The sequence below is a fragment of the Salminus brasiliensis genome, chromosome 1 (assembly GCF_030463535.1).
Source record: "Salminus brasiliensis chromosome 1, fSalBra1.hap2, whole genome shotgun sequence".
Lineage (NCBI taxonomy): Eukaryota > Metazoa > Chordata > Actinopteri > Characiformes > Bryconidae > Salminus > Salminus brasiliensis.
The window spans coordinates 70,670,571-70,685,969 of record NC_132878.1 but is presented as its reverse complement, the minus strand read 5'-3'; the positions used below and the strand labels follow the sequence as shown (position 1 = coordinate 70,685,969).

General features: G+C 39.2%; 1 protein-coding gene across 3 annotated transcripts in view; it reads right to left on the bottom strand.

Moving 5' to 3' along the window:
* Positions 1-13,895, bottom strand: part of slc4a2b (solute carrier family 4 member 2b) — a 36,484-nt gene extending 22,589 nt beyond the window's left edge. Inside the window, exons 1-3 of one of the 3 annotated variants that reach the window (XM_072688376.1) lie at positions 13,808-13,895; positions 8,323-8,485; positions 141-300 (exon numbers count right to left, since the gene is read on the bottom strand). In XM_072688376.1, the coding sequence (XP_072544477.1) occupies positions 141-300; positions 8,323-8,379 (217 nt within the window). In that variant the 5' untranslated portion in view covers positions 8,380-8,485; positions 13,808-13,895. Of the gene's footprint in view, positions 1-140; positions 301-2,336; positions 2,429-4,443; positions 4,572-8,322; positions 8,486-13,807 lie in introns of those variants that run through there. The other 2 variants (XM_072688385.1, XM_072688394.1) reach the window with 2 other exon arrangements.
* Between the last annotated feature and the right edge of the window lie 1,504 nt (positions 13,896-15,399).

Genomic DNA, 15,399 nt, shown 5'->3' with positions numbered 1-15,399 from the left:
ATTCAACACAGACAATTCATTTTTACATTATTTAAATGATTATTTTTATGATATATATTACATATAATAGTCAACATATAACTATGTAATACAGTGTGTGTGTATGTGTGTGTGTGTGTGTGTGTGTATGTTACACTTACACTGAAAGTCTTGCTCACTATAGGAGCGGTGCTGTTCGCTCGGCATGCTGGGATTGGGGCTGAGGATGTTGTGGAATCTGTGAACGCTCAGAGTTTTATTAAGATCGCCTTCATCCTCCTCTTCCTCCTTCTGCGGTCTCCGACCTGCCGCCCATACCGGCTGCACAAACACCAACACACCGCACATTATTTATTTGTCTGTTTGTTTCTTGTGTTTGAACTGAACTGAACCAGTTTTGGAACAAAATTGATCTGAATCCCTGCTGGAACTGAACTAAACCCCTGAGGGAACTGAACCGAACCAGTGCTGAAACTGAACTGAACCCCTGTTAAAATTGATCTGAACTCCTGATGGAACTAAACTGAACCCCTGAGGGAGCTAAACTGAACCAGTGCTGAAACAGAACTAAATCTGTGTCTGAACTGAAATTATCCCCTGCTGGAACTAACCCTCTGAGGGAACTGAACTGAACCGCTGCTGAAACTGAACTGAAGCAATGCTGGAACTTAACTGGCTTAGACTAAAAAGCCTTAGAAAGCTACTTAACATGACGATTAAAACAAGCCTCATTGTCTCACTAGATGGCGCCAAATTGAAATGCAAGAGCCTGACCTTAAACTTAGGGCTCAGATAGAATAACCCAGAGCAAAATGTAGACTCTAGATGTTTTACTGTTCTTAAGTAAGTAAGTAAGTAAGTAAGTTATATTAAACTGCATAACACTTTATGAAGAAAGAGTATCACATCATACAGTCAGGTTCAACAACACATTACAACATTTGTCCATAACAACACTGTATACACTAATGTGTGCTGTAATGCACTTTAACTACATCACACAATGTTGGCCACTGTGTCCTGACATTACAGGCTTCTCTTGCAAAATGTTGTGATTGTTAAAGATGCTTCATTTTAGTACATTGCACCTAATAGAGCGTTACAATTGCTCTACAGGCTTTAACTGATGTGAAATGATTTGATTACACCTTACTGGTGATTCACAAGCAGGACACATATCTTAGAACACCAACAGTTGACCAGGGGGATACCAAAAGCCATTGCACCTCTCTCTCTCTCTCTCTCTCTCTCTCTCTCTCTTGGATTTCCATTTATGAACTCATGTGACTGCCCTTGTTCTTCTTTCAAATACTTCCATTAATAGTTGTCAATTCAATTTGCTGTGGTCAGTTAGATTGGTCAAGATGTGGAAGCAGGCTAGCTACCAATGGTGTGACACTAAATGTACCATACACTCTCTTTCTTTCTCGTAATCTCTTAAAAGAGCATTAGTTGATTTACTCTCCCTTTTTACTAACTAAATCATATGCAATGGCACCAGCACAAAAGGAAGACCTGCTTGAAAAACAGTGCCCTGAACCTTCTTGGAGGGTATGGCCTCCTGCCACAGGGACATGGTGGAAGAGACAACACACAACAGACACACAACAGTATCTTGATGTGCACATTGGTTTGTTGTATGAACCTTGTACACAGAGTTTTGTAGTGCATTATAACATTATTAATCACAACCTTATTTTTTATACAGATTTTATAATGCATTATGAAACCTGACATTATAAAGTCCTCTGCTCTTGCTTTATAAAGTGTTCTAAATATGACTATACATAATGTAGTTCAGGAATTAGAGCAATTAGAAGCAATTTAAATGATAAGGTGTAATCATAAATATAGTTACAATTGTTTTGTTAAATTTCATCATGATTCCTAAATAATTTTACAGCCAATCTTCAGGTCTATCTTTAGAAATGTCTAATTTAAAGAACCTATAGAGTTATTTTAACACACACACACACACACACACACACACACACACACACACTCAACTGTGTCACACAGAACACATTAAATTAATTATTTATTAAAACACAAATCCAGAGTGATGTGATCCGCTCTAAACTAATTTAAACTCAGGTAAAAGTTAATGAAATCTTTTATTTATTTATTTTACCTGATTAAACTGTCTGCTGAGTCAATAATTATCGCTGGACTCAGTAATGGTCACTAAAACACAACCAGTGCTGCAGGAGAATGAGAGTGGATGAAAGTCAACACACATTTACATTTAACTGCTCAGATTTTAGCTGTGACAACTGCTGTTAATCGGTCAAAGGGTCACTTCTTTTGCATCCTTTTACTGGTTTTATTAAAAGATTTGATTTCAGGGTTGAACTCACCTCATTCATGGTCAGCACTGATAAGCCGAGCAGTGATTCTGTCCCTCTGAATGTCTTTAGCAATCTGATTTACAGAGTCTGTCACTGCTTCTGTCTGACCACAGTGGTTTCACACTAAAACAAACCCGAAGTGTGAGGTCTCACACACTGTTACACTGCCAAGAACAAAGGCATTTTTCACACACACATACACACACACACACACACACACACACTTTAATATCCCCACAAGTAAATATTGACCCTCTTGTTCTTGCAGGTAACGTGTGTTTGGGGATGTGGAGCTAACCTTGTGTAAGGCACCTGAAAGTCACACACACATACACACACACACACACACACACACACACACACACACACACACAGCTATGGAACATTTAGCATTTATTCATGCACTCATTTGCATCTGAAATGGTGGTATTTTGAAATCATTAAATTGTTGAACATTAAAAATCTGAAACTCCTAAATTCTAAATCTCTGAAGCTTGAAAACTGAAACTGAAAATGTTGAGCTGAGCTGAGCTGATTTGAACTGAGTAGAGCTGAGCTGTGTAGAGCTGAGCTGTGGAGCTGAGTGGAGCTGAGTGGAGGTGAGCTAAACTGAGCTGAGTTAAGTGGAGATTAACTAAATTGAACTGAGCTGAGTTAAGTGGAGGTGAACTAAACTGAACTGAGCTGAGTTAAGTGGAGGTGAACTAAATTGAACTGAGCTGAGTTAAGTGGAGATTAACTAAATTAAACTGAGCTGAGTTAAGTGGAGGTGAACTAAATTGAACTGAGCTGAGTTAAGTGGAGATTAACTAAATTGAACTGAGCTGAGTTAAGTGGAGGTGAACTAAACTGAACTGAGCTGAGTTAAGTGGAGGTGAACTAAATTGAACTGAGCTGAGTTAAGTGGAGGTGAACTAAACTGAACTGAGCTGAGTTAAGTGGAGGTGAACTAAATTGAACTGAGATGAGTTGAATGGAGGTGAGCTAAACTGAGCTGAGCTGAGTTAAGTGGAGGTGAACTAAACTGAACTGAGCTGAGTTAAGTGGAGGTGAACTAAATTGAACTGAGATGAGTTGAATGGAGGTGAGCTAAACTGAGCTGAGCTGAGTTGAGTAGAGATGAGCTAAATTTAGCTGAGCTGAGTTAAGGTGAGCTGAATTGATCTGAGCTGAGTTAAGGTGAGCTAAATTGAGCTGAGCTGAGTAGAGATAAGCTAAACTGAGCTGAGTTGAGTAGAGGTGAGCCAAATTGAGATGAACTGAGTGGAGGTGAGCTAAATTGAGCTGTGTTAAGTGGAGGTGAGCTAAATTGAGCTGAACTGAGTGGAGGTGAGCTAAATTGAGCTGAGCTGAGTTAAGTTGAGGTGAATTAAATTGAGCTGAGCTGAGCTGAGTTAAGTTGAGGTGAACTAAATTGAGCTGAGCTGAGTTAAGTGGAGGTGAGCTTAATTCAGCTGAGTTAAGTGGAGATGAGCTAAATTGAGCTGAGCTAAGTGGAGATGAGCTAAATTAGGCTGAGTTGAGTGGAGGTGAGCTAAATTGCTCCATTCAGCGGATATGAACTGAGTGGAGCGAGATGAATGGAACTGAGCTGGGTGGAGCTGGATGGAGCTGAGTAGAGCTGAGGCGAGTGGAAAATCTTTCCACAGAGCAGCTCACAGTGTCTTTCAGGTGAAAGCTTAAACAGGTGAACTCCTGAAGTTGGTTTTGTTATATTTGTTTTGAGTTTTTTTGTTTGTTTTTTTACATTTGTTTACTTCTACTGATTTGTGAAGCAGAAACATTCATAGCTCATGGCCATTATTTCTAACATTATAGACAGCTCAATCATTTGAATCTCCTTCAAATCAGTTATTTTTTTACGCACACACTACACACTCTACTCACTCTACAGACTCTACAGACTCTAAAGATACTAAAACTAAAACGACACATTGGCGTTTCTGAGTTTACACTGAACTCACTGCATTGCTCAACTCCTGTTCTGTGTACATAAGAGCACATGGCCAATCAGCAGTGGAACTGCAGTCACTGACACTATGTTAACACAATGCTAACACCATACTAATGTTACGCTAACACCAGCTGATTACACAGTCCTGCTGGACACACTGACCTCTGTGTAAAGGAACTCCATCGCAGCTTTGCAAGCTCTTCAAATTTAGATGAGTTTCCAACTTCCTCCTTAAAGTGCTTTAAAGTCCAAAAGACTGACCAACGCTCATAACACTCCGACACTCAGAAACATCCTGATCATGTGACTCCAGCTGGAAGAGGATATAAACTCTAAAACTGTCTCTAAAACTCTAACTCCGATTTCCAATCATCCAGCTTCCTTAAACACACACACACACACATGCAGAGTCACCCTTAAGGTAGTTAATCATTAACATCAGCTCACTCTGAGGACGGAAGCCAGTAGCAGTTACTCTTAATACATACTTCAGTACACACTTTAGTACACACTTAAACACACACTCTCCTGACACCAGGCAGCTTCCACGATCCAGAAAACTCAGCGCTGTAAACACACTATTACAGGCCCATATATGCAATAAAGCTTTATTTACATCATATGTACAACATCAAGTCTTAAAAAGAATAATCAACGAAACACAGGCAGGGGATAAACTAAAGTCACGTAGCTGCACCAGATAGAGTCCTTAGGAGCAAGGGAAAAGTTTCACACCGCCCATGAGGCTCCAGAGCCACAAAGCAAAGTCACCGCAGCAGCTAAAATGTGAGAGCTCTAGGCCAACATGCAAAGTGCCAACTGCAATGCAGAGCCACTCTGATGATTGGCTGCAAAGCCATAGATGCCATGATGCAGAGTAACCCTAACAGCAGCCAGACCAGGGAATCCTCATAGCTACGATGTAGGAACACTCAAGCAGGTAAAGTCAAAACCTTGTGTAAAAGCCCTGTGAATGCATGAAAGCCTTGTAAACCATCTATTGTAGATAGATGGATTACAGCCTTATAGATTCAGCATTACCGTCCTATAGGTGCATTGCATTACAGGCTTATATATGCCTTCCATATAGGTGCCTTACAGTCCCATAGACACATGACAGCCTCATAGATGCATTAAAGGTCTATAGAAGTATTAAAGCCTAATAGACACATTAAATCATTAGACGAATTACTGTTTTATAGATGCATTACAGTCTTATACAGTGGGGAAAAAAAGTATTTAGTCAGTCACCAATTGTGCAAGTTCTCCCACTTTAGAGAGGCCTGTAATTGACATCATAGGTAGACCTCAACTATGAGAGACAAAATGAGAAAAAAAATTCTGAAAATCACATTGTCTGATTTTTAAAGAATTTATTTGCAAATAATGGTGGAAATTTATAAAGTATTTGGTCACCTACAAACAAGCAAGATTTCTCACTGTCACAGACCTGTAACTTCTTCTTTAAGAGGCTTCTCTGTCCTCCACTCATTACCTGTATTAATGGCACCTGTTTGAACTCGTTAACAGGAAAAAGACACCCGCCCACAACCTCAGTCACCCTCCAAACTTCACTATGGTGAAGACCAAAGAGCTGTCGAAGGACACCAGAAACAAAATTGTAGACCTGCACCAGGCTGGGAAGACTGAATCTGCAATAGGCAAGCAGCTTGGTGTGAAGAAATCTACTGTGGGAGCAATAATCAGAAAATGGGAGACCTACAAGACCACTGCTAATCTCCCTCAGTCAGGGGCTCCACGCAAGATCTCAGCCCGTGGGGTCAAAATGATCACAAGAACGGTGAGCAAAAATCCCAGAACCACACGGGGGGACCTAGTGAATGATCTGCAGAAAGCTGGGACCAACGTTACAAAGGCTACGGTCAGTAACACACTACGCCGCCAGGGACTCAGATCTTGCAGTGCCAGACGTGTTCCCCTGCTTAAGCCAGTACATATCCGGGCGCGTCTGAAGTTTGCTAGAGAGCATTTGGATGTTCCGGAAGAGTATTGGGAGAATGTCTTATGGTCAGATGAAACCAGTAGAACTGTTTGGTACAAACACAACTCGTTGGAGTGAATGCTGAGTTGCATCCAAAGAACACCATACCAACTGTGAAGCATGGGGGTGGCAACATCATGCTTTGGGGCTGTTTCTCTGCAAAGGGACTAGGACGAATGGTCCGTATACATGAAAGAATGAATGGGGCCATGTATTGGGAGATTTTGAGTGCAAACCTCCTTCCATCAGCAAGGGCATTGAAGATGAAACGTGGCTGGGTCTTTCAGCATGACAATGATCCCAAGCACACTGCCAGGGCAACAAAGGAGTGGCTTCGTAAGAAGCAATTTAAGGTCCTGGAGTGGCCTAGCCAGTCTCCAGATCTCAACCCCACAGAAAACCTTTGGAGGGAGTTGAAAGTCTGTGTTGCCTGCCGACAGCCCCAAAACATCGCTGCTCTAGAGGAGATCTGCATGGAGGAATGGGCGAACATACCAGCAACGGTGTGTGCCAACCTTGTGAAGACTTACAGAAAACTTTTGACCTCTGTCATTGCCAACAAAGGATATATAACAAAGTATTGAGATGAACTTTTGTTATTGACCAGATACTTATTTTCCACCATTATTTGCAAATAAATTAAAAATCAGACAATGTGATTTTCTGATTTAGTTTTTCTCATTTTGTCTCTCATATTTGAGGTCTACCTATGATGTCAACTACAGGCCTCTCTCATCTTTTTAAGTGGGAGAACTTGCACAATTGGTGACTGACTAAATACTTTTTCCCCACTGTATGTATTAAAGTCTCATAAATGCATTAAAGCGTTTTAGATTAATTACAGCCTTATACACAGATTTAATTTTTGCAGAAGCATTAAAGCCTTACAGACACAAAGCCATTTAGAAACATTGAAGCCTAACAGATGGTTTCATTATTATAGAATAATTAACTCCTTACATATGCATTGAAAAGCTGAATTGATGTTTTCTTGCTTTATTTTTGCAGATTTAGGTAGATTAGTTTCAGCAGGTCAGTGGTCAGCACTGGTCATAGAGACACAGTGTTGTCTGATTTTGAAAGAGTAATCAGTTTTTCGAGTGAAGGATTTTCAATTAAAGGAAGCAGGTCAGAAGATCACATGCCCTTCAAAAAACACAGAAGTGAAAAACACTCCGATAGGTAATGACATTAGAGCATTGTTCAACTAAAGTACTGCAGAAAGAGAGATAGAGAGAGATAGAGAGAGGCTGGATCTAAACCCTGTAAATGCTTGCGTCAGCTCAGTGTGTGCTAAACAGGAAATGATGAAATGGGGAGGTGGATGTGGGCTCTGCCTTCAGCTCATTTAAAAATAGTGATGATTCAGTGAAAATATGAAGCTTTGTTGCTTTTGTTTTCGGTTAAATTTGCTGAAATGTCAATTTCAAAATTTCTGGCAAACACTCACTTCCTGTTAAATGTGTCTCACTGCAGTTCTTTCAGACCCAAATGTACACAACATAATGTTATTATGATACAGTGTTATTATAGTACAGTGTTGTGGTAAAGCATTATTATGGTACAGTATTATTATGCCATAGTGTTATTATAGTATAATGTTATGATACTGTGTGATTATAGTATAATGTTAGGATACTTATTATAGTACAGTGCTATTATGTGACATAGCCTTATTATGATACAATGTTATTAATATTTAGTGTTATTATTAAACAGTCTTATTATTATACAGTGTTATTATAGTACCGTATTATTATGGCACAGTGTTAATATAGTATAATGACATTATGACACATTGTTATTATGATACAGTGCTGTTATGGTACAATGTTATTATGATGGTGTTGTTATGGTACAGTATTATTATGGCACAGTGTTAAAATAGTATAATATTATGATACAGTGTTATTATGGTACAGTATTAATATGGCACAGTGTTATTATAGTACAATGCTATTATGTGACATAGCCTTATGTTCATCATGTTATTATGGTACAGTGTTACTGTCTAGTATTTAAAGGATTGTTACACTTACAGAGTAGACTATGACTGTTCCGGGATCTGACACTTCAGTAGTTTGGTGGTTATTCATGTTGCTGGATGGTACAAATCAGTTGACTGAAGAGTGAAATCTGATTGATGCTTTAGCCTTTTTCTTTCTCACTGGAGTTCAAACACAAGCTCATGAGCGACATAACCTGAAGAAAAACAAATAAAAAACACATTTACAAACTTTGCACTGCAAGCACTACTGACACACACACTGACCACACACACACTAAAACTCAATCTGGAGATCAGAGTGAAAATGTAGCAATAGAGTAAATCAGGGCAAAGGGAAGCTGAAGCTCAGAGTGAATGTGGAGGTCAGAGAGAACAAGAAGGTCAGATTGAAACTGAAGGCCATTGTGAAGATGAAGCTTGAAAATGAAGTGCGAACGTAGGGCTCAGAGTGGACGTGGAGGTCAGACTAAACATGCTGCTCAGAGTGAACATGAAACTCAGACTGAATGTGGATCTCAAGGAGACTGTGGAGCTCAGAGTGGAGCTCAGGAGCTGAACATGGAGGTCAGGGTAACTTTGAACACAAACTGTTCTACAGTACTGTATGCTCCAAATCTCATCTAGACCCCTGAATCAATCAGTACTACTACTACTAATACTACTTCTAATACTACTTATTTAGAATACACATATCATTGCAAAGTGCATTGTTTGTTTACATTGAGCAAATACATATTTCTCTATAATCAGAAATTTAGCCAGCTTCAGGAAAAGGAAGGAGTTGTGGTTGTGAACAAGGTCATAGATATGATAAGCTTCTGTAAGATTATAACAGTCAGAGTTCAGTTCAGTTCCAGATTAACATTAGAGGACACATTAAACAAACACTGAAGAAGGAAACAAATATGGACTGAGAGCGACTGGAGTTCAGACTGTACAGGAAGGAGAAACAAACGCAGCAGGAACCAGGAATCAAGTTGCACAAAATATGCTGTTTTGTTTTTAAGTAATGATATCATTGGATATTGATTAATGTTAATTGCCCCTGCTGCTGGTAAGCCATGATAACTAAGCATCAGAAGCTGTTTAGAGGTGGTGAAAGTCTTGACACGTCTCGAGAGACAAAAATGTTTGATGGCGTGAATCAGTACTGTGTGTTTGAAATGACCAGTAACACTAATTTCAGACTGACTTTAAATCAGACATTTAGCTCACTGTTCCTGTCGCAGAAGATGAAAAAAATTAAGAGAAAAAGAGACATAGACACAAAGAGAGAAAGAGACTATTTGCCAGTGAAGGGTTTTAGTCCATGCATAATAATAAATATGAGTATTTTGCCGCACATCCAGTCCGGATTCTGGTTAATGTTTTTTATAGTTGTGTATTTATTTTAGATTACATAAGAGCTGTGATCAGAGAGGGGGTCTGACTAGAAAGATCAGATGAAGGTCACAATTTACTGATAATGATTTCCCTCAGAACACACTCACAAACACACACTCTGAATGAATGGGAGGTGAAATAAGTGGAAGGAGCCAGAACAGAAAACATTTGCAGTTGCAGTAAAATTGATGCGTGGAAGTCCAACAAAATGTGGTCTGTGGCTGTGGTCTGACTCCACCCTCTGGATGTCTGGTTCTACAGTGAAGGGTACTTGGGGCAAATTTTCAAATTTTTCTTTATTCTTTTATGAGACTACAAAATTATGCTTAATTTGAGTGATCCACACATGATAGTAGCAGTTGGTCAACTAGTAAATATGACTGTGTTGGTTGTTCAGGTGAAGTTTTAAATCAGTCAGATGTATCACTGTAGAATATAATTGAATTAAACTGAATTGAATTCAATGTAATTTAATATGATAAGATATCCGTCTAGGCAGAATAATAAAGAGGAGGCGTACTTCGGTCATAAATGACGAATGACTGTCATTGAAATGTGTAATGAGGAGTAAGTATGTGTGTGCAGGGTGTGGCTTCACAGTATACCAGTGCATTAAACACACTTCTACTAACTAAAATTACTGTTCAAGGTAAAAGGTTTTTGTTCTCTACTCTGCTGTGTGTGCACTTTGCGATTTCTCAGAGTTCCAATGGTGTTTATTTGGATCTGTAAAATACATGATCTAATAAACAGTTTTACTGGCTTTCATACAACAGAAGTGAACTTAGCAGATGCAGTAGTACAATAAGGTCACACACACGTCTCATTGCACATTTCACTGCTGTTCATTCGTCATTTGTAACTAAAGTATGCCTCAGCTCTATTATTTTGTTTATATACAGCATATATATGCAGTGGTGAAATAAGAATAAGAACTCCTAGCTTACAAGCTGTAATATTTGCCAAAGCAGGTGTTACTAAGTAATAAGCATGCAGGGCGATTTTTTTGTAATATTACAGAAATGTGCCATTTTTACTTTGTCTTTTTGAAATGAGGTCTCCCATAACTATTTACAGTAACAGAAAGTTTGACCAGGGTGCCCAAACCTTTGCTTACATAGATACATACGCACATGTTTACCTCAACATCACTCACACACAGAGACTCAGAGAGTCTCTAAAATTCTGTAAAATGAGATTCTTACAGTCTTTTTAGAATCCCCACCATTTGTTGGTGGATATGTGTGTGTGCGTGTCTGAAATATATGCTGAGGGACTTTATAGGTTCAACTTGTATTATATTACAACATATTGATTTCTCAGAGCAAGCATCCTTAAACTACTAGACACTCTGAAGTGCTGAAATGAATTAAATTGAACTGTGAACAGACCATACTTACATAAACACATAAACAGAACTGTTTACACTCTGTTAAAGCAGCAACAGTTTTACAGCACAGTTCATTGTTTCTAAATTTAGGAAATCCAGTTACTCAACGGTTTATTACACAAAATCATTTCAGACAAAGAATGGAATAAAAGAGACAATAAAAAAAATGTTCCACAAAAGACGACAATAAAAAATCAGGGTTCAAATCAGAGCCGGGCGGTCAGTGACTTGGTTAAATCTGCCACATTAAACAAGTTTACACAAAACACAAAAAAGTGGTAAAGCAATAAAGCAGAGTCACACAGAGAAGAACGTCCACAGTGACTCCATTCACAGACAGACGAGAGCAACTAGAGAGAGCCTTTGTTGCTTTATTTACAGTTGATTTCTCTGATCTGAGATAAGAGTTTAAAGAGTTAAATATGAGTGACTTCACTGATCTCATGTTGGTCACCCTGGTCAGTTCTTAGCTTCGTTAAGTCTTCTGTTTGCTACGTCTTGGACTCTGTGCAGTGGCAATAAAGGAATCTTCATACATCTATCTATCTAACCACCTGTTCATACTCTGACCACACATACTGATCAGCCTGAACTAACATCAGATAAGCCTGATCTTACTGATATCACACTGATTGCTCTGATCATATTGAACTCACACTGTTTCTGCTGAACCACACTGATCGCTCTGATCATATTGAAATCACACTGTTTCTGCTGAACCACACTGATCACTCTCAAGAAGTTTGCATTTGCAATTTTGTTGTGCTTGCCCGATGTAACTGAGGATTGTGTATCACTGATCAAACTGATCACCTTACATTTACACTTATGGCATTTAGGTGACACTCTTATCCAGAGCGACTTACAAGGTTACTCATTTTACAGAGGCGGGCCGTGTTAGGAGTGTTAGGAGTCTTGCCCAAGGACTCTTATTGGTTTAGCGCAGCACAGTCACCCAGGAATAGGTAGTGGTGTTATCTGTTGCACCACACCAACCACCTTGATTCCACTGTACTCACACCAATTACACTGATCATTCTGATTACACTGAACTCACACCAATTAGACTGATCACTCTGATTACACTGAACTCACACCAATTACACTGATCACTCTGATTACACTGAACTCACACCAATTAGACTGATCACTCTGATTACACTGAACTCACACCAATTACACTGATCACTCTGATTACACTGAACTCACACCAATTAGACTGATCACTCTGATTCCATTGTACTCACACCAATTACATTGATCACTCTGATTACACTGAACTCACACCAATTAGACTGATCACTCTGATTACACTGAACTCACACCAATTACACTGATCACTCTGATTACACTGTACTCACACCAATTACACTGATTAGTCTGATTGCACTGTACTCACACCAATTACACTGATTACTCTGATTACACTGAACTCACACCAATTACACTAATCACTCTGATTACACTAAACTCACACCAATTATACTAAGCACTCTGATTACACTGAACTCACACCAATTACTCTGATTACACTGTACTCACACCAATTACACTAATCACTCTGATTACACTAAACTCACACCAATTATACTAAGCACTCTGATTACACTGAACTCACACCAATTACTCTGATTACACTAAACTCACACCAATTCCACTAATCACTCTGACTACACTAAACTCACACCAATTACACTAATCACTCTGATTACACTGAACTCACACCAATTACACTGATCACTCTGATTACACTGAACTCACACCAATTACACTAATCACTCTGATTACACTGAACTCACACCAATTACATTGATCACTCTGATTGCACTGTACTCACACCAATTACACTGATTACTCTGATTACACTGAACTCACACCAATTACACTAATCACTCTGATTACACTAAACTCACACCAATTATACTAAGCACTCTGATTACACTGAACTCACACCAATTACTCTGATTACACTGTACTCACACCAATTACACTAATCACTCTGATTACACTAAACTCACACCAATTATACTAAGCACTCTGATTACACTGAACTCACACCAATTACTCTGATTACACTAAACTCACACCAATTAGACTGATCACTCTGATTACACTGAACTCACACCAATTATACTAAGCACTCTGATTACACTGAACTCACACCAATTCCACTAATCACTCTGACTACACTAAACTCACACCAATTACACTAATCACTCTGATTACACTGAACTCACACCAATTACACTAATCACTCTGATTACACTGAACTCACACCAATTGCACTGATCACTCTGATTACACTGAACTCACACCAATTACACTAATCACTCTGATTACACTGAACTCACACCAATTACATTGATCACTCTGATTGCACTGTACTCACACCAATTACACTGATTACTCTGATTACACTGAACTCACACCAATTACACTAATCACTCTGATTACACTGAACTCACACCAATTACACTGATCACTCTGATTACACTGAACTCACACCAATTACACTGATCACTCTGATTACACTGAACTCACACCAATTACACTGATCACTCTGATTACACTGAACTCACACCAATTACACTGATCACTCTGATTACACTGAACTCACACCAATTACACTGATCACATTGATCACACAATCAAAAATTATTATTATTGTTAATATCATTAAAGTCTGAGATTAACCTTCTGAAACACTCAGGGCTTGCTTTAAGGAAAAGGCTGAGGAACTCACCTCTCTGAGTTTTACTGTAGCGCACCGGCTCGACACATTGTACTCTGAAACACACTCACTGAGCTCCACAGTTATTTGTGTGCGTGTGTGAGGGAGACTGAATGAGTGAGACGGCTCAGTAGGATTACGTTTCCTCTCTGGACTCGGCAGACACCCATGTGATCAGTGCTCAGTGATGAGTCAATCACACACAAGTGTATGTGTAAGTCCACGTGCACTCACACTCACCCACACACACACAGCACACTCCCATACACACATTCATATCAGAAACACAAGAATGGGACAATTTCCTGTTTGAGTGCAGGAAGTCAGAGTTCACTTTTTTTTTTTTTAATTAATAAGTAATGTTAATTGGAATGATCCGTGTTGGTGTAAAACCCCTTCTAGCCCACCCTTATAACCTGCCTTTTCTAACCCTTCTTACTAACTTGCCCCTTCTGACTCTCTATCAGTCTTTCACATATGTATGTGTGTGTGTGTGTATGTATGCATGACACTGACCTTACTTCCCTGCAGTCAGACTCACTCACACTGAGATTAAATATCTGACCCTTGTCACTGAAATGTGTGTAATCATCATTATCGTCATCATCATCATCATCATCATCATCATCATCATCATTTTCTTATTCACTTAGTCTAATTCAGGGTTGCGGTGGCAATAGGTCAAGCAAAGAATCCCAGGCATCCCCGTCCCCAGCTACTTCTATCAGCTCCTCTTGGGTGATCCCCAGATGCTCCCAGGATAAGATGTTGCAATCTTAAGCACAAGTTAATGGGACATCTAGCCACTTTGCCATGGTCTGAAGGAATGCCCCTCAGCTTGATAGGTAATTGGTTTGGATGATGAGGAACAAACCAAGAACCACCAAGGCACTTGCCTGCCATAAACTGAGCATGAGCTACTTAAGCAATACTGTCACTGTCTAGAGTCAATTAAGTTATATATCGCCATTGTCTGAAAAGCTGCAGTCCAAGAAAAAAAAAACCTTGCACAAAAAGTGACACCTTTAAGCTTGGCTAAAGTTTGCATTGCATTACATTGACAAAGAAAAATGCATTATGGTCAGAAGACCCCCAAGAACCCTGTACCAACTGTTAATCATGGTGGTGGTAACAGCATGTTCAGGAGCTGTTTTGGAACTGGTACACTGCACAAAAAGTTTGGAAATATTTAAGAAGGACGGCCTGAGACTTCTTCAGCATAACCTGAAATCCACAGTTAGACACTTGGACACAATAGGTGTCCCGACACTGACCCCAAACCCCTCTAAGGTGGTTGTGCAATATATAAAGCAGGCTATCATTGTGTCTTGTTCACCAACTGTTTGTAGGAAGAAATTTCTTCTTCTTAAAACCCACTAATTCTGAAATTCTACAGGTTTCTTAATTGGGATTTGTTCAATTTACATGGACAATGGGATGTGTCATTATAAGAGCACAGCTGCAAATAATGCTGGAGTTTGAGAACAGACCATGAATCTGATGTAAATTTTTTGTTCGCTTTTAGAAAGACAGTTGATCAGAAATGAAGAAAAATGCTTTTTTGGTAAAATGTATGTTTAATAAGTTGAATGACTTTAAAATGT